The 24,450-nt window shown below is 38.6% G+C and overlaps 1 protein-coding gene across 1 annotated transcript in view; it reads left to right on the forward strand.

Moving 5' to 3' along the window:
- GABA-B-R3 (gamma-aminobutyric acid type B receptor subunit 3) overlaps positions 1-24,450 on the forward strand; it is a gene marked incomplete at its 3' end in the record, with an annotated part of 284,881 nt that overhangs the window by 242,826 nt on the left and 17,605 nt on the right. The window contains exons 4-9 of the mRNA XM_074092960.1: positions 9,009-9,193; positions 10,884-11,027; positions 12,146-12,258; positions 13,446-13,608; positions 15,665-15,730; positions 20,475-20,651. Of these exons, the coding sequence (XP_073949061.1) occupies positions 9,009-9,193; positions 10,884-11,027; positions 12,146-12,258; positions 13,446-13,608; positions 15,665-15,730; positions 20,475-20,651 (848 nt within the window). The remainder of the gene's footprint in view (positions 1-9,008; positions 9,194-10,883; positions 11,028-12,145; positions 12,259-13,445; positions 13,609-15,664; positions 15,731-20,474; positions 20,652-24,450) is intronic.

Raw genomic sequence — 24,450 nt, forward strand, 5'->3', positions numbered from 1 at the left:
CACTAATATTGATGATACGTATTCACCTGTTGCTAGGATGCATACTTTAAAATTACTGCTATCGTATTGCTGCCAATTTAATTTACATGTACATCAAATGGATGTAGAGACTGCTTTTCTAAACGGTAAAGTTTTATCAGAAGTGTATGTCAAACAGCCTCTTGGTTATGAAGACGGTACTGACAAAGTATATAAACTGTATAAATCTCTTTATGGTTTAAAAGAAAGCCCGCGAGCTTGGTACGAATGTTTTAATGATTTTGTAACAACTATTGGGTTTCAAAGGAGCCGATATGACTATTGTCTTTATGTCAAAACAGATGATAACTATACTGTATATATTTTAGTATATGTCGATGATTTATTGATAGCTTGCAAAAATGAGCACACCGTTGCGATAATTAAAAATAAATTAAGTAACCATTTTAGAATGAAGGACTTGGGAAAGGTTAGGAACTACATAGGTATTGAAGTAGAGTGACTATGCAAAAGCTAATATTTTGACCTTAAGCCAGGAAAAATACATAGAGTCGTTAGCAAAAAAATATAAAATTGAGAATTCTAAATTATTTAAAACCCCTATGGAGATTAATGCCAAACTTGAGAAATGTGAATTACTAAATGATGATATTAAATACAGAAACTTGATTGGAGCTTTGTTATACATTAGTTCTGGCACTCGACCAGACATTGCCTTTTGTGTCAATTACTTGAGCAGATTTCAGAACTGCTATGGTGAAATTCATTTCAAATATGCATTGCGTGTTTTAAAATATTTTTACTTGACTAAAAATCTCAAGCTCACATATTATCAGAATTTAAAAGCTACTATAATGGATTGTTACGTAGATGCCGATTGGGCTGGAGATATCGTAGACCGTAAGTCTACTACTGGTTTTGTAATTCGATTATTTGGTAATGCTGTGTACTGGAAATCAAAGAAACAAATGACTGTGACAAAGTCTTCCACTTTTGCTGAATACATAGCGTTGTCAGAAGCTGTAACTGAAATAAGCTTACTACGTAGTATACTTGATGATGTTTTTATAACGTTTCATGCTCCTGTAAACATTTATGAAGATAATTCAGGTGCTGTAGCTATTGCTAAGTATGGTAATTTCACAAAGAATTCGAAGCACATTGAAGTGCATTATCATTATGTTCACGAGAATGTTAAGAATGGAACTATTGATATCGTTAAAGTTGATTCGGAAGATAACGTTGCAGATATTTTTACCAAAGCGTTAGGAAACATTAAATTCTTTAAATTCAGGCAATTGTTAAATATAACTTGATTTGATATTGTCATACTTGCAATGTTTAACAATATTAATTAGTGTTGCCATATTAAAATATAAATCTAAGGAGGCGTGTTGAGGTTGTAAACCTTTGTAGATTTATATTGGCCGCTTACACTTTAACTATGGTTTGAATATGTCTAGTTTAGCTGTCTTTCGATATATGTATGTCTTAGTTCGTATTGTTATGGAAATATAATGTTTTAATTAATAAATAATCGTCTTCTTCATCATCTTCAACAAATTGATATGTACCTGTTTATAGAACTGGTAATTAGATTGGAGTTGCTCTTGAAAACTCGTTTAAATGGTGTTCTTAAGGTCGCTTGTCACGGTCAGCTAGGCACTACAGCGACAGTAGATGACGTTAGTGTGCAAATTCCACGTATTTTTTTTTTTTTTAGGAATGAAATCGTGGATATTTTTATAAAATAATGTATATATCGCCAATAGCGTGAAATTTGTGATATATCCTACCAAGTTTCAGATGTATTTTAATTTAGAAAATACTTTCACTTGATCGCTGCAGTTTCGACTGAGATATTTTCGCACACATGCTTGTAATTTGTTTTAGACGACCAGATGGCCTAGTGGTTAGAGAACCTGACTACGAAGCTTGAGGTCCCGGGTTCGATTCCCGTGTCAGGGCAGATATTTGTATGAAAAATACGAATGTTTGTTCTCGGGTCTTGGGTGTTTAATATGTATTTAAGTATGTATCTATCTATATAATTATATTTATCCGTTGCTTAGTACCCATAACACAAGCTTTGCTAAGCTTACTTTGGGACTAGGTCAATTGGTGTGAATTGTCCCGTGATATTTATTATTTATTTATTATTATTATTATTTATTTGTTGTAAACAGAAGTCTTTGTTAATTTCGCTCTCGATGATCAAAGAGCAGATTGGCCTAGTTGCACAAGGTTAGAGTTTACCCTACCCACAGCTTTGGAAGTTCGGGCTCAAACCCGTTGTAAGATTTAGTTTTTTTTGTTTTTTTATTGTTCTTAGTTAATGATGTTAATATTTTTTTAAATGTGTAGCAAAAAAATTATACCGTACCATAAAATATCTAGCAACCACAGTGTTGCGTAATCCCGTTTTGTTCGGAAACAAGGGTCAGACAAAAGTTTCTGAAAGACAAAACTGTCTCAAAACACAGACATTCATTGCCCCGTAACGCATAATTGCCATAATTAATTTCAGGTAATGCAAAATATTCACAAAATTATTCTAATTATTAATAAACCCGCGTAGCTCACCCAAAAACTATGAGATTTGACATTTCGGAGACCTCACGCTACACTAGCGCCTCTAGCGGCGAATTCATACGCGATAGCCCTCATATCAATCGACTGTGGAGTGGTACGGTGTGACAGCGAGCCGATTACCGCGGCGCCCGTCGACACAGCTATCAGCGGGGCTACTACGAAATTCGAAAATCGTGTCGTTCCGTCCCTCTCACTCTCTATTAAATAACCAGCCGTTGCCCACGACTCCATCCGCGTAGTATTCCTTTATCGCTATCCCGCGAGAAATTTGCAATTTTCTGGGATAAAATCTATCCTATAGCCGCGTATCCATTAGAGCAGCCTCAGGCCGAGCAGCCTCGAGCCGAGCCATATTTTGTCGGTTTTTTGGCCGTGCTCAAAGGAGCCTCAGTCTGAGCCGTGCCTTTGGCAGCGTCTCCACTTACGCGGCCTCGGAGCGAGGCAGCCGCTCGGCCCGAGGCTGCCTCTAGTGGATACGCGGCTTATGTCCTTCCCGCGGACTCAAGCTATCTGTATAATATTAGTTCACATTTATAAAAAGAGTTTTTAAGTGGCAATGGGCTGGTCATATCTGTCGAAGAACCGACAACCGCTGGAGTAAACGAGTTCTTGAGTGGAGACCGCGTCTTGGCAAGCGTAGTGTAGGACGCCCTCCGTCCAGGTGGAGCGACGATCTGCGAAAGGCTGCTGGTAGCAGCTGGATGCGTCTAGCCGAGGACAGGGCGCAATAGCGCTCTTTGGGGGAGGCTTATGTCCAGCAGTGGACTGCTATAGGCTGATGATGATGATGATGAAATTTATAATATTAGTAGTATACCGGGTGGGCCCTGTAACAGGAGCAAAAATCAAAACAGGTTCTGCTACTCAAATGGATCTACTTTGGTTCTGCAACTTTCAAAAATAAAGTATTTTTATCATTATGTTTATTCCAAACAAATGAAATTGTATTTTCAATGTACGGCATCCAATAGCCTAAATGACATCGCCTGTCACGTAACAAAATGACGGATTTCGCAATACATTGCTGGTCCAATTAAACTTTAAATTATAAAAAAAAATCATCATACATGTTATTTTCAAAAGTTGTAGAACTGAATAAGCTAAAGATGAAGAGTGGAAGTTGTGGTTTAATTTTTTGCTCCTGTTACAGGGCCCACCTTATAAGCGTCAACGGGATGGCAAGATAGGTACCTATGAAGTTCGAATTTTGCACTTCGTATTATAGAGTCAGTGACCATAACGCTCTGCGATACATAATAACTGTGGAACAGTACCACTACCATGAGTTTACAGCAGGGCTTCAAATACCGGTAAAAAGTTGGTAACGTTACCTCTGTCAAACAGAACAGATTTAACGTTAAATCGTAATTAACATTAAACGATGTACCGTTACTTTTATAATTTTTACCGGTATAAAAATTTAACGTTATCACTTTTATCCATCATTTAAAAGGTTTATTCATATCAGAAATCTTGTCCTTGCGATTATTGTTGCGATATGTATTTCGATCAAAATACACAAAACGTCGGAATCGTATTCCCTTCGGCCACAACCGATCGTCTAAGAATAATGATAATTTAGTGTGTGGTACAAAGATTTTATAAGCGTCGTATCTTTTTTCTTTCCGAATATTTATTTTCTTCAGATCTACCAATACGCCGGTGTGTTCCTTAATGTATTCTATGATATCATCCCCACTTGTCTGCTTGTCAACCCTGTTTACAACAATGGAGTTCTACTTTCAGCAGCTTTAAACTTTCCATCCGATCGTATCTCTGCTTTTCCTTCGGTACCCCTCAGTCGATCATTTTTCTTTTTCTTTTGTACTAATTTCCAGTCAGAATCGGACTTGTTCGCGGTCGTGTTTCCGCTGTTGGTGCTCGTACTACCCGCTGCCACTTGTAACTTGGGCCATACGCCACCAACTGGTTTGGCATGAATTTGCGCTTCTCCCTCCTCCAATGAATGCACAAATGCGTTATCAGTTAATGTCGGTTCTTTTGCCTTAACGGAGCAGCGTTCCCTCTCAGGCGTATGCGGTTTTTGCTGGGGTGACGGAGATAGCACCATTCTGTTTGCAGATTCGACATTGTCCGTTGTTTCAATTTCGCTGTTCGGAGTGCTGCAGCTACCCTCCCTATTTTTTTCTACAAACGAACCAAGGCCAATCGGGCCACTATTCAAATAAAAACTATCCTTTATGCCACCACCACCTCGCTTTCGGTTGATATTGAACTCGAAATTGTTTACGAGTGATGCTTGTTTTAGGTTTAAGACTTCATTTTTGATATCATTCAACTGCTGTTCCGTTACGTAGGTATCCTTTATGGTGCTAATCTCATTTTTAAAGTATTAAAATGTCTTTCAACAACCTGGTACAATCGACGTGATCAAAGGTCAGTGGTGGTAAACGATGCAGATCCTTTGCAACAAATGACGGCAGTTCCTCAGGCTCAGTCTTTCTAAATATTGAAATGACATCGTTCAGGTCGCGCAGTGTTTTCCCGTCGCTTCTTCTCACTATCTTTCTCTGTTTAGACGACAGTGTTTCAAACAGTAAACTCTTTGCAGTAGCAATTTCAGTCGGAGAAAACGCCGATGAACACACCTTCACAATACTGTCTGCGTCCATCACATTTTGCTTGTTCTGTATGAAAGCTAATACTTCGCAAATGACTATGTTACACGAATTGCACTTAATGACTTTAGAGGCCATTATGACACGTCCGATCGTAAGCGCGTACGAAACGTCACTCTGCTCGTCACTCTTATAAGCGGTTAACATAAAGTTAACGTTAATTTAAGAGTATCGTTAAAAGATTACTTCTCACTTTTACATTATAGCGGCGTCCCTGGTCATCATTATGCTAAATCAGAACATTTGTTTATGCTATTAAATCTACTCAAAAACGATATGTATGTGCTTGTATATGTAATTCGTATCAAAAAATAATTGAGAATTGCTATTTTTTACGGATTATATTAAGCATTCACGATTATAATAATGATTCCGACGTTTTGAGTCCATTTTAAATCTCATGGTCATGGAAAAACTAAAAACCAAACTTACCGATTGAAGTAATGTTACTTTTTTAACGTTAGAATAATGTGAATTGGGTATCGTTAACAAGCCCTTTTACTAGCTACAAGGTATTTTACGATTTTACCGTTACGTAACGTTACTTATAATGTAAATTTGGTAACGTTAACAAGCCCTGGTGTATAGTGACCGTACTAATATTATTTGTAGAGGCGCTGTACAATTCTCCATACAAATAATTTACGCCGTCGCTATAAAGTACAGTCACTGTAAACTCATGGTAGTGGTACAGGAACAGGACTGTCGATTATTCAACAAGGATTAATATCTATTGAATCAATTTATTTATTTTATTCCGACATTGAAGATTATAATTGGAATTCTAACGGCTTTGATATTAATATGAATAATTTAAAATAAATTAATCACAATTATGACTTATAACATTGATATTCGTCACATTAAAAATATCTAAAAATTAAGATTAAGCTATGTACATGAGTAAATTTAGTGATTTTGATGATGTCCGTGAAGTTAACCACCTCATTTTTTTGCCCGCTGCCTGCCCCTCCTAGATTTTTTGTTCGTCGTTAGTTTATGTTTGTTCAGTTAGTTAAATCGTTAGAATCCGATGCTGAAAGCATTTTTTCACACCTCTCCTTCAGAAAAGTAACTTTTCCTCCCTGACGAGAGGGAGCAAAGTGCAACTTTTCTGTTCAAGGCTTTTCTAAGTGTTTTATTGCAAATGCCATTTTTTTAAGTTGATAATTGGAAAGCCACGTCATTTTATATGCTGGTTGTTCTTTAATAATATTTAGATTTTTTTTTCAAGTTTCTTAATGCTCGGTATGAAAAGTTACATGAGCGACTCGGGAGCAAAATTATTTTCATCTTGGGCGTTAACACTTGAATCCCTCATTACGCTCAGGATTCCACTATAGATCCTGTAGATCTATCAGATATTGTAGAATCCTTCGCTACATTCTGGATTCAATGTACGCCCTCGCCGTAAATACACCATTTTGCTCTTTTGTGACACAAATAACTATTATTTTTTATTTTAAAATGGGAGACAATCTTCACGTTAGGTACAAACAAAATTTTTCGTTTTTTTTTAATATGTACATACTTAGGCCTATGTTACTTCACTAAAATTTTTGTTAGTGAGATTCTTCGTTTCGTTTCCTTTTAATTCGATTCTTCGGCAGCATCCTGACGAGGAGATTGATTTGGAATGCAAGGCCCACTGTGAAACTTAACAAGTCTGCGACATTTGCGCGTAAAGAATACAACCACCAGCGACTTGCCGCGAGAAAAAATCCTTCCAAGATGGCGTATCATAAATGATGAAATAACCCTGAAGTAGAGGATGTTTTAAGTTTTTTTTTCTTGAACGGCTCTCCTAAAAAAAATGTTTTTTAGTTGTGACACTATCCATCTAAAGCAACGATTTATTATTTTGTTCAGTATTGCTACTGCTTTTATTTATTGACTGTAGCAACCTTCAGCTGTAGCTTGTTAAATCTATTAAATCTCACTTCGTTACGTTGTATGAGCCCTGGATTTACGGATAACGTCATTTTTAACCGGCCTCATTAAGGAGACAGTTATTAATTTATCGTATCTAAGGGAAATCAACTCGAATTTCCATCAAATGCCGTCAACAGTGATTCAATCAAAGGTCCTGTCTTTCGAGAAATCTGAGGTCTTATACACGTGCCTTTTCAAGACAATCCGTTAACCATTTTTTCCTAACATCATATCGTTTTAGCAGGGCTACTACGAAATTCGAAACTCGAAGTTCCGTGTCGTGCGGTCCCTCTCGCTCTCGTATTAAATAGTATAAGTGTCAGAGGGACTGCACGACACGAACTTCGAGTTTCGAGTTTCGTACTAGCCCTGCAGCTGCGGTCAAGATGCGTCCCATTGCTGGATAAAGGCCTCCTCTCTTTCCAGAGAGCCCAAGCCCAAATATCCGAGAAAGAAGCAAATAAACAAACAAACTGGCTAATATTCAAAGTCAAAGTCAAAATATCTTTATTCAATTTAGGTCAAAACAAGCACTTATGAATGTCAAAAAAAAATCTACCACCGGTTTGGAAAAACCCCTGTTGAGAAGAATCCGCATAGTATAATCAACATCGTAGTTGGAATTGTCATCATCATCAGCTGGTAGAGTTTTTCCCGGCCTCTGAAATAATGTACTATTAGTAAGTTCCGTAATTTTATTTCAACTGACAGATGCAACGATTCACGAATGCAAAGCCGTTGCTAATATCTAGCTAGAAATAATGTGAATTTAATTCATTTCAGTTTAAAATGTACATTTTCATTTCAAACAGCAGAGGACTGCGGTTTATTGGTTTTCGGTTATCTGATACGAGCATAATATTTGAAAGCGTGGTATTACGGTATATAGCAGAACTTATTTTGAACGTTTTCATTTAAATGTTAAGAACTTTAATTTAGCCATTCATTATGATTAGTTGAGTAGTTGGTACTCATGGGCAGCGGTGTTCATTCAAAGTCAAAGTCAAAGTCAAAGTCAAAATATCTTTATTCAATTTAGGCTACAACAAGCACTTATGAATGTCAAAAAAAATCTACCACCGGTTCGGAAAAACCTCTGCTGAGAAGAATCCGGCAAGAAACTCAACGAGGTATATATATTTTTTTTAAAACAGATTTACAATATTATTAAATGACATGTATACATCACAAGTATTTAACACAACTTTATTTTTAACACAGCTTTGTTTTTAACACAGTAGGTTCGCTATTTGAAGGGATCGCTAATGCGGATCGGAATTATTTCCAAATATCCCTGTCCATGATATAATCTATAACTTTATAATACGCCTTTGATATTAATGTCTTCTTGACAATAGATCTGAATTTTGTATCCGTTTCATTTATAATATTTTTTGGAATTTTATTATAAAAACGTATGCAATTTCCCAGAAAAGACTTTTTGGTTTTAGCCAGTCTGTAAGATGGAACTATAAGCTTCTCTGTGTTTCTAGTAGCCTTTGGCTTATCGACGTTAGTGGGAAAATCACATATGTTCTCCTAACATACATGATTATTTCAAAAACATAAAGCGACGGCAGGGTTAGGATATCTGTTTCCTTAAAAAAAGATCTTAAAGATTCACGCGTCTTCAAATTATAAATTGCTCCATTTCCTATCAGATGTGCCCATTGCTCGTTTTCCTCCCTTTCATAATAAAAAACAGAAGAGACGAGGCGGAGACGCCCTCGCCCCGCGTCCGCCCCGTCCGCGACGCTCCCCCGTCCCACGTCTCTTCTGTGTGGCTTCTGACTTGCGCCTTTGTTTCCTTGGTGTAGGTACCCGAGCATCACTCTCATGCATTAAATTGTCCCTATTCTTCCGCAGGACTCCCAAAGTCCACGTCAAACCGGATCGTGTCCATTCTGGGGCTGTTTGAGCTGTCAGTGGGCGAGTCCCCCCGCGCCGAGGGGGCGTCGGAGCTTGCGGCTGCGCAACTCGCGGTCCAGCACGTCAACCAGAGAGCCTTGCTGCCTGGCTACCGGTTGCATCTCATCACTAACGACACTAAAGTACGTAGTGTTAGCGACTACATTTTTATGAAGGAAGTTATGAGTAAATGAACGAATGAAAGAATGTGTGAATGAATGAACGAATGAAAGAATTAGTGAATGAATGAACAAATGAAAGAATGAGTGAATGAATGAACTATTGAAAGAAAATGAACGAATGAACTAACGAATGAAAGAATGAGTGAATGAATGTACGAATGAAAGAATGAGTGAATGAACGAACGAATGAGAGAATGAGTGAATGAATGAACGAATGAAAGAATGAGTGAATAAATGAACGAATGAATTTTATTCCGAATTTTTAAGTGCTTATTTTGTTAGTAACATAATTCTTATAGGTAGGTGGGTACTATGATTTTCGGTAGGTGATAGTTTGAAAGCTTAAGGGTTTCACCATCCATTGATTAGCGTCAACAGACGGTTAAATGTGATGCCGTCTCCGTCTATTCGAACAAAACAAATAGAGACGGCATCACACCTAACCGCCAGTTAACACTAATCAATGGGTGGTGAAACAGCCCCTAAAAGTGCCTAATAAATAAAAAAATAAATTCCAAATAAATCAAATCCAGTAAAATGAAACGAAATAAAATGACAGTAAGTCAAAACTAAATTAATTGAGTATTTTAAATTAAATTAAATGACAACTCAAAAATTTAACTTTAAATAATGAAACAAGGTATGTTCGGGTTGCTTTGCCCGAAAAGAGTAACATTGGTTATATATGTATGAGAAACTTGAATTATTATTTATCTAGACATTATGATTGAAATGTTGGGGTTTCACATTGTTACATATCAACCCTTTGAGGATATCCGGACAAAAAAGTAGTTTATCTTATTTTCAAAATCCAGCTATCTACATATCAATTTTCATCGAAATCCGTCCAGCTGGTGTAACGTGATAAAGTAACACACAAACATACGCACAAACCAGTGGCGAAGCGTCCGTAGAACCCTATTCCCACCGGCTTGCCCAATATTTTCAAAATAGAACAACAAGACATACAGAGTTTATGGAAGATGTAAACGATCTTTGCTTCGGCTTTACCACGGAAATATCTGACGCCACGCCATTGGCACAAACTATCGCATTTTTAACAGACTCCAAAAAAGGAAGAGGTTCTATGTTCCAATGTTTGTATTTTTTTTTATGTATGTTCGCCAATTACTCCGTTAATCTGTCATCTCCCAGGATAACAGGATCAAAGGAATTTGGGCACAAATTTGTGCCTCTGGGAGAGGACAGGTTAATTGTAGATCGATTTTCAAAATTCTTTTTTTATTCGAAATGGTAATCTTCTTAGGTGGTCCCATTGTCACCAAGTTAAGATCTGCTGATGAGATCCTAGGGAAGTCGAGGGCAAACCTCAAATTTTATAGGCACACCTATGGCGATATTGGCATTTTTAGCATTAAGATAAAAAATTACATTCAGAAAGTATCATTTGGTAAACTGAACCTAATAATGGAATGAAACCCATTAGTATGTAGTTGAGGTAGACGACTATTGTTCCATTCCTGCTAGTAGGTAGGTAGTGCTAGTAAAATATTTTCAAGGATTTTGTAGTCGGTTCCATTTTTTTATTTTTAGGAGTCGGTTTTACTTTAATGTTAAAAAAAATTGATGTTTGTGTAGATATTTATATGTTCGATGCCTGATGATATAATTTAACTTATTTTGTGGGCAGTGCGACCCAGGCGTAGGCGTGGACCGGTTCTTCCACGCGCTGTATACAGAGCGGGAGTCGCGGATGGTGATGCTGCTGGGGTCGGCCTGCTCCGAAGTCACGGAGAGCATCGCCAAGATCGTGCCCTACTGGAATATTGTGCAGGTATGTAAGTACAAAGAAAGAATGGAAGAAGGGAAGGAAGAAAATACGTAAAAAGATACCAGCAATTAATGAACGAATTTTTTCCGAGCTATGAAAACACGATGTTTCCACCAGAGACTAAAAATTTGGACACCTTGGCACCGGCTATCACCATCATATCAGTCGTAGGACGTCTACTGTCGGACATAGACCTCCCCTATAATGCCGGTCGCAAGAAACTTAGTAGTTTTTTATTGTACAAAAAAAAGTTTGTATAAAAATGTTTCTTTTACGAAAACTTATTCGTTTTGTTTCGTTATTTCATATCGGTTTCTATATGAGTAGTATGATACGGTCCAGTGGACAGAACCTTTACCTTCATCTCCAACCGTCACGGCCGTCCTGCAAATTTCTGTCTTAATGGAATTCGCCTTAGAACATCTGAGCTTGAGATTAATATAGGACTAAACCCAACTCTAAAGCTATAATAAACAGGGTTGAATTCACAGGGGCTGGGAAAGGGTCTGGTATTCAGACAGGAGTCGAGGATAGGTATTCGGTTAGTTTTCGGAATCGAGTTAGTAAGGACGTTTGAAAGGAGAGTACAGACGGTTGTTTATGTGGATGATATGGTTGGTCGAGAGCCACAATACGCGACTGTCGAGACACTTTGTAATGTGGCTGTATTATATAGTTAATCACAATATTTTTGACGTTTGTACCAAGGGTTTGTATCTCACTTAGCTAAATACGGTATTCGACTATTTTTTTATGATTTCATAAATGAAAGCTTGTCAACGCGGCTGTGTGATTGAAAAAAAAGGTAGTTCATAACAGTTTTTAAATGAATAAAATCTCAAGGTTTGAAATTCAAGGTTAGTCAAAGAAAATATATACTTACTTTCTAGTGGCTACAGACGCAGTAGCGCCACAGCAACTGCATAGAGAAAATTATTTTAGAAAGAGATGAGTATACTATAGACATTTCACAAAATCACTATAAATTCAATTTTCAGCCAAATCATTTTTTTTCTTCGCTAAACCTTGGCAATATATGTCTTTTCATAATAAAAGGATATGATATGAGTTGTCAAATACCGTATTTGTTCTTTGACACTAAGTGACAGTTTGTTTGACAGGTGTCGTTCGGCTCCACATCGCCGGCGCTCAGCGATCGCTCCGAGTTTCCCCTCTTCTGCCGCACGGTGGCGCCCGATTCTTCGCACAACCCCGCCAGGATCGCATTCATCAGGTACTATCGAAACAACTGGACCGCCGTTACTTCTTCATTTAAAAAAAACCTAACCTATTTATATAATACTAAAATTCCAATGTTTAAAAAAAATACTTTAAAAAACAATGCTTCAGAAAAATACACTGAAAAAAGTAACTTAAGTATTTTATTGATTTCTGAGAAATTGGTTGTCTGGAAGAGGTCGCTTTTTAGCGATAAGATCGCCTACTGTCTACCTGAATTTTATATTTTTGTAATGTCTCTGTACTGCTTTTGGTGATCAATAAAGAATATTTGTATTCATAACAAAACGACATCATATAAATAATAAATAAAATAAATAAATATCATGGGACACTTCACACCAATTGACCTACAGGGCTACTACGAAACTCGAAACTCGAAGCTCGTGTCGTGCTGTCCCTCTCGCTCTCGTGTTAAATTATATAAGTGTCAGAGGGACCGCACGACACCAACTTCGAGTTTCGAGTTTCGTAGTAGCCCTGCTGGTCCCAAACTAAGCAAAGCTTGTACTATGGATACTAGGCAACGGATAAACATACTTATATAGATAAATACATACTTAAATACATACGAGTATTGAACATCAAAGACTCGAGAACAAACATTCGTATTATTCATACAAATATCTGCCCCGGCCGGGAATCGAACCCGGAACCTCAAGCTTCGTAGTCAGGTTCTCTAACCACTAGGCCATCCGGTCGTCAAAACAGCCGTAGGACGTCTACTGTTGGACATAGGCCTCCTCCATCGACCTCCAGTTGCCTCGGTTGGAAGCGGCTTGCATCCACCGTGAACCCGCTATATAGCGCCTCTAGCGGAACGTTTGCGATGTTCGTGTTTCCATACAAATTTAGATTTTAACGCGAACGCGATCGAGACGTATTTTGTAACCGAAAACTTACACTAAGGGCACAGTTAGCAATAGGCTAGTATCACGGGTATAGCGGGTTCACGGTGGATTCAAGCCGCCGAAAACTTACACTAAGGACCTTGCTAAGCTTACTTTGGGACTAGGTCAATTGGTGAGAGTTGTCCCGTGATATTGAGTCTATTGAGTCCATTGAGGACTGACTTCTATGTATGTACAGGACGTCTTCACTTTATATCCCGAGGACATCTCCAGAGATGTCAGTTTGATACATTTTTGCAGAATAATTCAACGTCTTGAATGATTGTTTCAGACAGTTCGGCTGGGACACAGTGACAGCTTTCTCTCAGAACGAGGAGGTCTACTCGCTGGCAGTGAACGAGTTGGTGACGCAGCTAGAGGCCGCCAACATCACTTGCGCTGCCTCCATCACCTTCGCGGAGTCAGACTTCAAGGAACAGCTCCAACAGTTGAAGGTACTTCGCATTGGAAATACCTTCACGTTTATCCTGATTAATAGTACATTGTGTCTTAAGTGCGGTAAATAAGGAATTACGAACGAGAGTCTATTAGAAGCCCGAAGTCGAAGACTGAGGGCTTTAATGAGTCGATGTTCGTAATTCTAGTACCGCCCGTGCGACATACGATATTTTTCATCACATTTGCGAGTAAAATTTTATATTTCTAAAAGAAAAAATATAATTGTCCCAAATATTGGCGATACTTTAGGCTGCGCTCTTGGTAGCGCCGCTCTCCCCCTCCCCCTCCCGCAGCATGCGCTGCAACGTGCGTGTGCGTATGGGCTGTGGTATGGGCCAGCAGCAGCGCGCGCACGGGGAGCACCATCAGTACGAGCACGGACTCATTTACCGACCTTGGGCTTCATGACAAGAAAATTTGTACGGGCAATGATTCATTTACCGACCACGGGTTTCGTGACAAGAACATTAAGGTCGAGGGTTTTATTTGGGGGTTGCAACCAAGGTAGCCTGCATGTTTTGACACTGTTTACGAGCAAGTGTGATGAAAAAAAACTAAAATTAATTTATATATAATATATCATAACTTATTTAAAGACAATTATTCGCACAATATTTGACTTGGCTAGAATAATAAAATATACACTATACGTAAAACCGTATAGTCTATATTTTATTATATTATATTGTAATTATTTTATGTAACATTAGGCATTACTTTTCTAACATTCGGTTTGTTTAGAAACACTCGAAAAGTCAAATCTTGAACTTGAATTACATACCAAGTGAAATAAATACATTTTATAAATACTAATTGATATACATATACAGTATGTAACCTAACGATGATCACAGGAGGCGTGTAAACACGTGATAGTGTTGCTTAAACTGAACAACTTTCTCCAAGGAACATAGGTCGAAAAACGAAAAAAAAACAGTCTCCCATACAAAATGTATTGGTTGGCTGACCGACTTACTATGGAAAGGCGATTTTTTTTTATCGTTTTTCGACTTATGTTCCTTGGAGAAAGTCGTTCAGTTTAAACAACACTACCACCTGTTTAAGTAAAGGATCATCGTTTGGTTACACCTTGAATAAATTAATTTTAGAATGTCGCATGTTCTTGTATGTAACTTATAAAATTCAGGATTTTCTACACAGATTTTCAGGATTTTCTACGACGCATATTCTTAATTGCCTCTCATTTCGCATTTATGTTTTTGATGAAATTATATTAAAAAGGCCACGATAGAATATAACTGATAACATAACGGAAAACTATATCGCTCAACACCACCTCCCGTATTGATACGGCATTTTGTATCATTAACCGTTGTTGCCAAAAATTTGTGAAAGTTAGAGACGTATGCAAAAAAGGGACCTTCATCCTGCACCAGCAATGAGACACTTAATAAGCTAATACATTAAAAAAACAGTATTCTGTGACTACAGAACGCTGAAAAGAACAAGCAACAAATCGCTGTATTTTATATCAATAGACTTAGTCGGTCTGCGAAGTTTGCTCAGTTGATTAGAAAACTTTAAATCGGATGCCTAAATTGTTCACCGTTTATACAAAAACTTTACATCTAATATACATTAGCATTGAAAGTCCTGTGGCATTGATAGTTTGTGTTAAGTTACAGTTTAGAATTAATTAGGATGCCTTTCCACTGGAGCGGAGCGAGGCAGCGGCGGAACAGCGAGAGTGAGATTAAAATCCACTAATAGAACTGAATCGAACCATCTGCTGAAGTATACCAAAACAATTTAAGGCACCTTGTTTACAAGAATTTTTACCTTCAGACGATTTACTGCTTAGGTATTAGTGCAATTTAGGGATTTTTCTTAGCAGACATTTTGCTTTTTAGATGATTTACTGTTTAGGTATTTTGCCGCGTAGACCAATTGAAAATTAGACATTTTGATCAAAAAGGGTTTAAGGGGTATATTTAACGCGAGTTATCTAGTGTCATCCAGGGCATTGTTTTAAAAATCTTTTATCACGATCATAAGGTCTAAAACACTACTAAAACATTTTTTTCTTTCCAGGAACTAGACACACGCATAATTATCGGCAGTTTTTCTCAAGATATGATCCCAAAAATATTCTGCGAGGTGAGTTTTAGCATATTTTGACGGAAAATGCGTTTTATTGCAATAATCCAAACATACAATACAAATATTCTTTATTCCACTGCATACTCTTCCAGTCAACCATTTGGGTACAGAAACTAATACATATAGAATACGTTAAAAGTAGGTGACGGAAATAAAAACAATAAATACGAGTATGAAGATAAATACAAATGTTAAATATAAATATACATACATACAATACATAATATGCTTCCAACATAAAATAGCAATTAAAAGGTACTCGCTTTTTCAAATGAAATTTGTGTTAACACTTTTTCGCGTTATATTATATTTCATCCCTAATTTTAATCAATTAGCCCATACCGTACCGTAGCCGGTCCCGCGCGACTTTACCCGGGTGTTCATAAAAAAATATACTACCAAATCTTCCATCAGCATCTTTTCTCTCAGTCACTCGTTTTTCATGTGTCGATTTTTAGTAGTACAGGACGATATAAGGGTTCAGTTTTTATCATTACGTCTACGTAGCCCTGATGAAAATGTTATGTTAAATGTTTGTGTTGTATGTTATTAAATAACACTGAAGATCTGTTTTAAGTTCTCCGTCTCGTTGAGTTTCTTGCCGGGTTCTTCTCAACGGAGGTTTTTTCCGAATCGCTGGCAGATTTTTTCGAGATTCATAAACTAAGTACTTTTTACCATTGTGGGGTAAAAGTTCTACGTGCGTACGTACGTTTTGCCTTTGTAGGGTAACAGTTCTAGAAAACTGGATGAACGATGACAGGGTAAATTAATCAGGATTAGGATTAAGTGTCAAATAAATATAATGCTAGACACAAATACACATAGCTCTCTCTCTCTCGGGCGACGTTAGATGGATACACTATAAATCCGTCAATGTAATCGGCGGATCAACTAAGCCGCTTGTCGGATTTGCGTTGCCTTTGCGTCACTTTAACGATAGATGGCGTTAATTGTCCAACAATGTTGGTGCGTGGGTGCTCTTTGATAGTTTTATAGATAGAGAGGAACTTTATAAAACAGTATACAAACGTCAAATTACAAAACTTCAGATAAGTATTAACTTAAATTACAGCAAACAGCGATCCTATGCTTAAAAGGCCTGGTCAAAGGCCATCGGCTGGCACGACTTTTTAGACCTCCCACTTTTTAGCCCCTCCATGCCTTAATTAAAAAGTATTTGTTATTCCGAATATTCTCAAATCAATTCCACGTTTTTTTTAATTTTAGAAACTCTAGCCTCTCTAGCGAGTCTTGGAGACCTAAAGAGCACTCTTACAATTTTATTTCGCTTTGTCTCCGTTTTATAATTTAATCAAGAAACTCATTACAATCACGGAAACCCTCGTCTATTCAATTTATTGAAACGAACGTAGGTATAAAGCAATAAAACAATTTACCTAACTGAGAGCTCAATTAAAGTTCATTTATATGCGAAAGCTCAACTGATAACGTGGCACTTAATAACTTCTAACATTGCTAAATTCAATTTTAGTTCTCTAACAGCCGTAGAAGCGTATAATAACAAACATTTTACGGCGACTATCTTTATTACTGAGCGGTAACGTAAAATACTGCAACATTGCCTATTCGGTGCAACTTTGCCTATTTTAAAACTACTATTATTTGCCAAGCGGCTATATGTTTTTACTTTTGTATAGTGGGAGAAAAAATGACATTAACTGGCAATCCATTTATTTTTGTGTTGCGATTTTTTTCTCGTCAAGCAGTGTTTTCATCATCAGAGCAACACAACCGATCACCATGCCAAGATGTTTGACATGTCTAATATTGATTGAGTATAATGTGTGATGTTGATTAAGTTCGAAACGCGTCAGTGTAGTGTGGTGGTGGTGATAATTGGGTTTGTGTGATTTGTGCGTGTTCTTTCAGCCTGGTAGTAGAGGAGCTGTATAAGATCTATATAGAAAGAAACATACGCGCTTGCTCACCAAATTAAAACTTTATTTAATTAAAGCTCCATTCGTATATGCTTTAGCTTTAGCTATTTAAAAAATATATTCAAATCAAGCATCCAATTTTCTTTCATATCTAAGTTTTACATTTATTTATTTTAAAAATTTTAGCTATAATTGAATCATAAACTTTTTTCAGTGAATTCGGAAATCGTATCCCAACCTTTCAGACCACCAGTGGTCTCTTGTGTCTCTCCCAGACAAAAACCTGAGTCCGCTCGCTCCTGGTGGAATTAATTTTAGCGACTTTCTAGCGACTTTTGATTTCGAATCTAGCGACTCGAGTTTCTAGGAATGAATTGGCAATACTAGACATAAATGATTTGCAATTATACTAGTGATTCAATTTATTTGTGCCTACTAAAACGTCCCTTAATTAAAACTGCTTCCAACACAGATAGGTAATGAGAGAACAGTCGCGAACCTCGCGATGCGCTCCGCTGCGACGCCAAATTAAATCGTGTTAATTAGATTCTCTCGATGCAATGACGCTGCCGAATGTACATGCACTTCATTGTATCGAAGAAACTGCATCGCGTCTAGAGTGGGACCTTTTCAAAATCAATTTCGCTACGGTTTTTAGGTACGGCAATTTGAATGGAAACACCTTTTTAATGACTGTATCTTATGATTGCGTTAACTTAAATAGAAGTTGATTTGTTCACTGCTTCATGGGGTAGCAGACCTGAATATTCGTTAATTTCAGCATGATATTAATTCTCCACGCGTTCCTGAGAAAAGTGTTCTTGACAGACAGACAGAAACAGAGACAGATGGATAGCAAAGTGATCCTATTAGAGTTCCATTTTTTCCTTTTGTACACAGAACTTTAAAAATAAAATCTTTGTCTTTTTAAGGCCGTAATTAATGCAGTACCTACGAGTGATTTCAAAGTGGGCTCATTAATTTCGAACAAAGCACAGGTTAAATAATTGTTAACAAAGAAATTAAAGTGTTTCGTGGCACTTCAATGCCTCCGTCGAACACAGCTTTGTTGTAAGCGTGTTAGTATTTAATTTTAATGAATGCTTTAATGAAGTTCTTAAAGCAAACTCTTATTCGTGGAGCACGAATTGAGTTTTTCTACGTTACTTAAGAGAGTAAAATGGATTTTTTTTGTTAGTCTGGCTAAGTATCTACTGATTTTCTTGAAAACTGCTGTCATAACTTGAAATTGCTGGCCGAGCGAGCGCGAAGTGCGAGCGAAGCGTCTGGCAAACGCAACTAGAAATTAAACAACAATAAGCGAGTGGAAAACACAAAAATAACAAAATTTGTCTATGGTGACGATATTAAAAAGGGGAGCACTCAAAACCGACGACTTTACTGGCCGAGCAATACCGACCTGATATTTGGTAGACCAAATGGCTTCGAAATAACAGCGCGGTAAATTCCGGTCACGCAATATCTACCCGGTGTGAATAAATACCACTAACATTCCCGACCTGACAAATACCTACCTACCGACATGATAATCGGAAGCCGATAATTACCGACATGTTTTTCCCGTCCCGTTTGTGTTAGGTTAACTTAGGTTGTGTTAGGTTCAATTGTGACTACAATGCGCGAGCCGAGCGAGCGGCCGCAGCAGCGGCCGGCAAAGCGCCAGGACCAAATTAAGTTATTTTCTACTTCATTTATTAATATTCGGTGTACACGAAAAACAGGGTCTGTATTGACATGCCGGTAATTATCTGGTCGGTATTTTTCAGGTCAAGAATGATCACCGCGGTGCAGTCACCAGCACCAATATCTGACGCAACAAGCGTGCATAAATATCTGATACGACTCTATTTCTAGGGCCGGAAGGACGTGTCAGATATTTCTGCACGCTCCGCTGTGGCAGATATTAATGCTGGTGACGTACCTACGATGTATACCAGGCTGATAATTATAATAGTGGCATGGCATTCATTGTGCATGTACACCAAAAACAGGGTCGGTATTTCCATGACGGTATTGTCCGGGCCGGTAAAGACTGTCACCCATTAAAAATACGTTGTTTTGTGTTGGCAGCTATGTATTATGTGCGGATAGTTTTTGTTCTATGTAACCATAATGTGTTGTCGTTACGTCGTTAGTCATGCATTTTTCTTCTAAATTTATTTATTGGCTGCAGCGTATCGTTGTAGCACATTATTGATGCCAGTTCTTTAAGCTGTTATGAGGAATAGAGAGGTTCGAAGAATAGAGAATATCCAGTCATAGGTATTATGTCTGTTTTTTATCAGTGATCGTGATTAGGTACAGTCAAGTGTAAAAATATGAACTTATTCAACGTTTCTTCCGACGTAATGAGGCCAGGACCCTCTTCCCCACTGGGCACACTGGGCACGTGCCCAGGGCCCCGCGATGGATTGGGGCCCCCTAGTGCCTCCCTACTCCATTACCAAGCGATAACCGATAGTTACTCAACTCTCACTTGAAAATCAGGCTTACCGAATGCATGATGCAGTATGTTATGCCCAGGGCCAATAGGCGAAAGAAGGCCCAGAGGGCCTACTCCAAAGTTCGAAAATCGAAGTTCGTATCGTACCGTCCCTCTCGCTCTCGTATTAAATAGTACAAGTGTCAGAGGTATCGAACGACACGAACTTCGATTTTCGAATTTCGTAGTAGCCCTGCTGATTGATATCTGGCAAAACTTAAACTTCGTATGTTGCCGTCCTGCTGACGGTTATGTCATTTAATACGCGAGTGAAAGGGACGGTGCGATACGAACTTCGATTTTCGAGTTTCGTAGTAGCCCCTCTGTTGTGTTGCAGGCATTTAAACTAGGCATGTGGGGCGCGGAGTATGCTTGGGTGGTGGCAGGCGCGCCGCCGCGCGTGCGCGCGACCCCGCCGTGTGCGCGCGCGCAGCTCGCCGCCGCGCTGGAAGGGCTCGTGTCCGTGACAGCGCACAGAGGCATCGTGGGGGACGCCGTGGCCTACTCCGGCCTGGTAAGTGTGAAATACCAGTCAAAAACCGCTTTAATTTTTGTAAGGAGCCTTTGAATAGTTTTACACTTTGTCTTTGCTTGTCGAAGTCATCGTAGTGTCTGCTAAGTTAGATCAGCTTGGCTGTTATTAATTTACTACGAGGCAACCGACCCTTCTCGCTTTCATATTACGACGCTGCCGCTGGCTGCGCGGCAGGTCTTAGAATGCAATGCAATTTACGACCTGCCGCGATGATAGCGTCCTAATTTGAAAGCGGCCTAAGTTCAATAAGTAGGTACCACACGCTCTAGAGGCTTAGTGTCCGTGACCGCGCACAGGGGCATCGTGGGGGACACCGTGGCCTACTCCGGCCTGGTAAGTGTGAAATACCAGTCAAAAACCGCTTTAATTTTTTTGTAAGGAGCCTTTGAATAGTTTGAACACTGTTTTGCTTTATGTAGAAGTCATCGTAGTATCTGCTAAGTTAGATCAGCTTGGCTTTTATTAATTCACTACGAGGCAATGGACTCTTCTCGCTTTCATAATTACGACGCTGGCTGCGCGGCAGGTCTTGCAATGCAATTTAGGACCAGCCGCGATGATAGCGTGAAAGCGGCCTAAGTTCAATACCACACGCTCTAGTGGCTTAGTGTCCGTGACCGCGCACAGGGGCATCGTGGGGGACACCGTGGCCTACTCCGGCCTGGTACCTAAGTGTATAACCTAACCAACAAAAAGTTGAAAAACCCGCGACTTTGAAACATGTCTAAGAAGCATCGCTAGAAAACCTGATTTCAGATTTAAAAAAAACTGCATTCAAATCGGTCCGCCCGTTTAAGAGCTACGGTGCCACAGCCAGACACGCATAGCGGTCAAACTTATAACACCCCTCTTTTTGTGTCGGGGGTTAAAAATATCAGTTAAAGCCGCTATCACATTAAGACACGCAGTGTTAGGATGGGATGGGATTGAGATTAAGATTAAGGGTAAAACTTTTTTTTGGGGTTAGTCGCCTTAAGAGCCAAAGACACTTGAGTCCTTGCTTTTTACTTGTTTTTAGTTTTAAAATTTGTATGAAGTGCTTTATAGGAGATGGAGGCGTACAATCGAAAAAAGATCATTGTGGATGGCTGGAAGGGGGGGGCCCAGACAGTGCCGGACTCTGACCGGCTAAAAAACTCAGAGGTCCCTCTCACTATCGTATTAAATAGTATGAGCGTTAGTGAGACGGAACGACACGAACTTCGATTTTCGAATACGGTATTTGACAACTCCTGATTTTGCCATATCTTAATATTATTATGAAAATATAGATATACAGATAGTGTTTAGCGAAGAGAAAATTTAAATCGGTTGAAAATTGGATTTATAGTGATTTTTTGAAAAATCCATATACCTGTCCCTTTCTCAAACGCTTTTCTCTATGCAGCAAGTATGGCGGTGCTGGCGTGTGACGTCACATGCCAGTATGTCTTTCTCTGTCTAATCTTGAATTTCAAACCTTTATAACTTTGTTATTTGTAAAGGTAGCTTAAAAAATATTCTATTCAATAACAGGCATTGTGTAGTTTTAATTTATAAAACATATACAAAATAGTCAAATACCGTATTTCGTAGTAGCCACAGATATAGATTACACTAGATTACGCAAATGCATCTACTTTGCGTGTCCGAACCTCGACCAAACGTCGGGGTTGGCCCCATACAAAGACAGACCACTAATTGACTAATCATGACTAGTGACTGACTCGAGCCCCACGACGCGGGCAGGCGGCGCATTTGAATAGATTTTGCGTGGACATCGGGGAATTCACATCGCTAATTTGCTCTTGAGACGTCACAGTAGATATAAAAAAGTGACAACGGTTGGTTTTCATACAGATTGAGGTGTTTCCGTTATCTAGTGTAATCTATATCTGTGGTAATAGCTCTACAGTTGCACGTCCTCAACTCCGTAGAGCTTACTACGGGGAGGAGAATGTTCTCTTGAACTTATTGATAATTAGAGAGTTACCTTATCTAATCACAGAGTCTTGCTTCAGTCATTTGCTGGAAAGCCGAGAACAAAATACCTACATTAAGAAGGAAAATATTTTGAAACTACATCTAATAACGTCGACGAGTAGTATTTAGGGGGTTGGAACCCAACTGATGACCTACAGTGGCGCTAATATATCATCTATAAAAAATGTCTCAACACCCGCAGTAAAACAAATTTCCAGTCCAAACCTCCTAATCCTTACTTATAGCTACAGCTCATACATAAGTTTATCTGTGTTCAATCGCTTTCAAAACATACATAATGGATGTAAGCCACCTCGCCGCTAAAAGGCTGAACAAAACATTTTGGCATCCACCCTTCGAGTACTACTAAGTTTGGATCTTTTTCAAACACGACTAGGGTTGTCGATAGTATTGAAATCTGTATAATACCTGTGTCGCGTCTATTGTACTATTACTTATTCTGTGCCGTTGGTAACTCTGTCCCAGGGTAAGGCTCACGAGCGTTTTTCCCGCCTGTTCCAGTGTGTTATGAATATTGATGCATACAATAACAAATAGTTATCGCGTCAACTTCTGATACAAGTAGTTTCTCTTTGAAGTGAAGTGTTCATCCTCAAATTAGTAGAAACGGGCGATCGTTCATAGCCTACCCAACGAAGATCAAAAACTGCCTCGCAGGGGAAAAAACTCGTATATAAGCGAATTTTGGCATAGTTGTAGGGAATGGTGTTTTAAACCACATACTAAAAGTATTGATGGGTGGGGGTGGAGGTAACGGGTGGGGGGCTGTAAAGGTCCCATTTTTTAGTTTAAGATTCTACGCATTTTTTCTCTGAGATCAATATTTCACGAGATATGGCGGGAAGAAGATGGACAATAAAAAATAAGCACTTTTCTTTAAGTATGGAAGGATGTTTTTTACTCTTTCACGCAGAAACTACTGAACGGATTTGCATGAAATTTGCCATTGATACTTTACTTATTTGAAACTTAAACTGATCACCGCCTATTATGACATACTGTTACGCAAATAAATATAAATATATGAATATAAAAAACTTTACTGTTCGTTATTTTTATTATTATTTTTAAATTTAATTCTACTTTGACGTTGTAATTTTATTTTCGAGTGCCATTTAATTGTATTTCAATTGCTGTTATACAATTATTTTATTTATTTACATATTTGACTTTTGTGTATTTCTTATATTTGCCTGATGTGTTTAAAATGTATTTTTTCAGAAGGTAATAATTTTTCTCTTAGGCACTTGTCTCACCGCCAGCGAGGAAACGATTGGCTATCGACTATTTTCTCGCTCAAGAAACGAACAAAAGATATAAGATCCTGTGTGAGTAAAAGAGACACATATATTAATAGTTGATCGCTGGCTGTTCACACTGTCGGCGAGAACTCGCTCTTACATTTTTTGTCGCAGCGACAAGAGCTATAAAACTCGCTGAGCTATAGATACTCGCTCAGCGATGTCAGCTTGGCGGCCGCCCCGCACGAGCAAGTCGAGTGGAGCGAGTAATCGCCCGTCGCACGCGAACACTCGCTTACAGCCGAGCGACAAAACTACACTCGCTTCTCGCTGCTCGCCCACTCGTTTCTAGTTACTCGCTCTACTCGCTTCTCGCTCATCGTCGGCGGTGGGACAAGTGCCTTAAATTGGTAGGTCTTCAAAGTAACAATCGTGAGCAAGCAACCCTGTGCCCACACAATGCCGGGTAAATAACACAAGTATAACAAGCCGCGTGCAAATCCCCTTTCAGTTAGTTCATGTTTTATTCAGACTCGGATTAGGCGATAAATCTG

Source organism: Choristoneura fumiferana, chromosome 10 (genome assembly GCF_025370935.1).
Source record: "Choristoneura fumiferana chromosome 10, NRCan_CFum_1, whole genome shotgun sequence".
NCBI lineage: Eukaryota > Metazoa > Arthropoda > Insecta > Lepidoptera > Tortricidae > Choristoneura > Choristoneura fumiferana.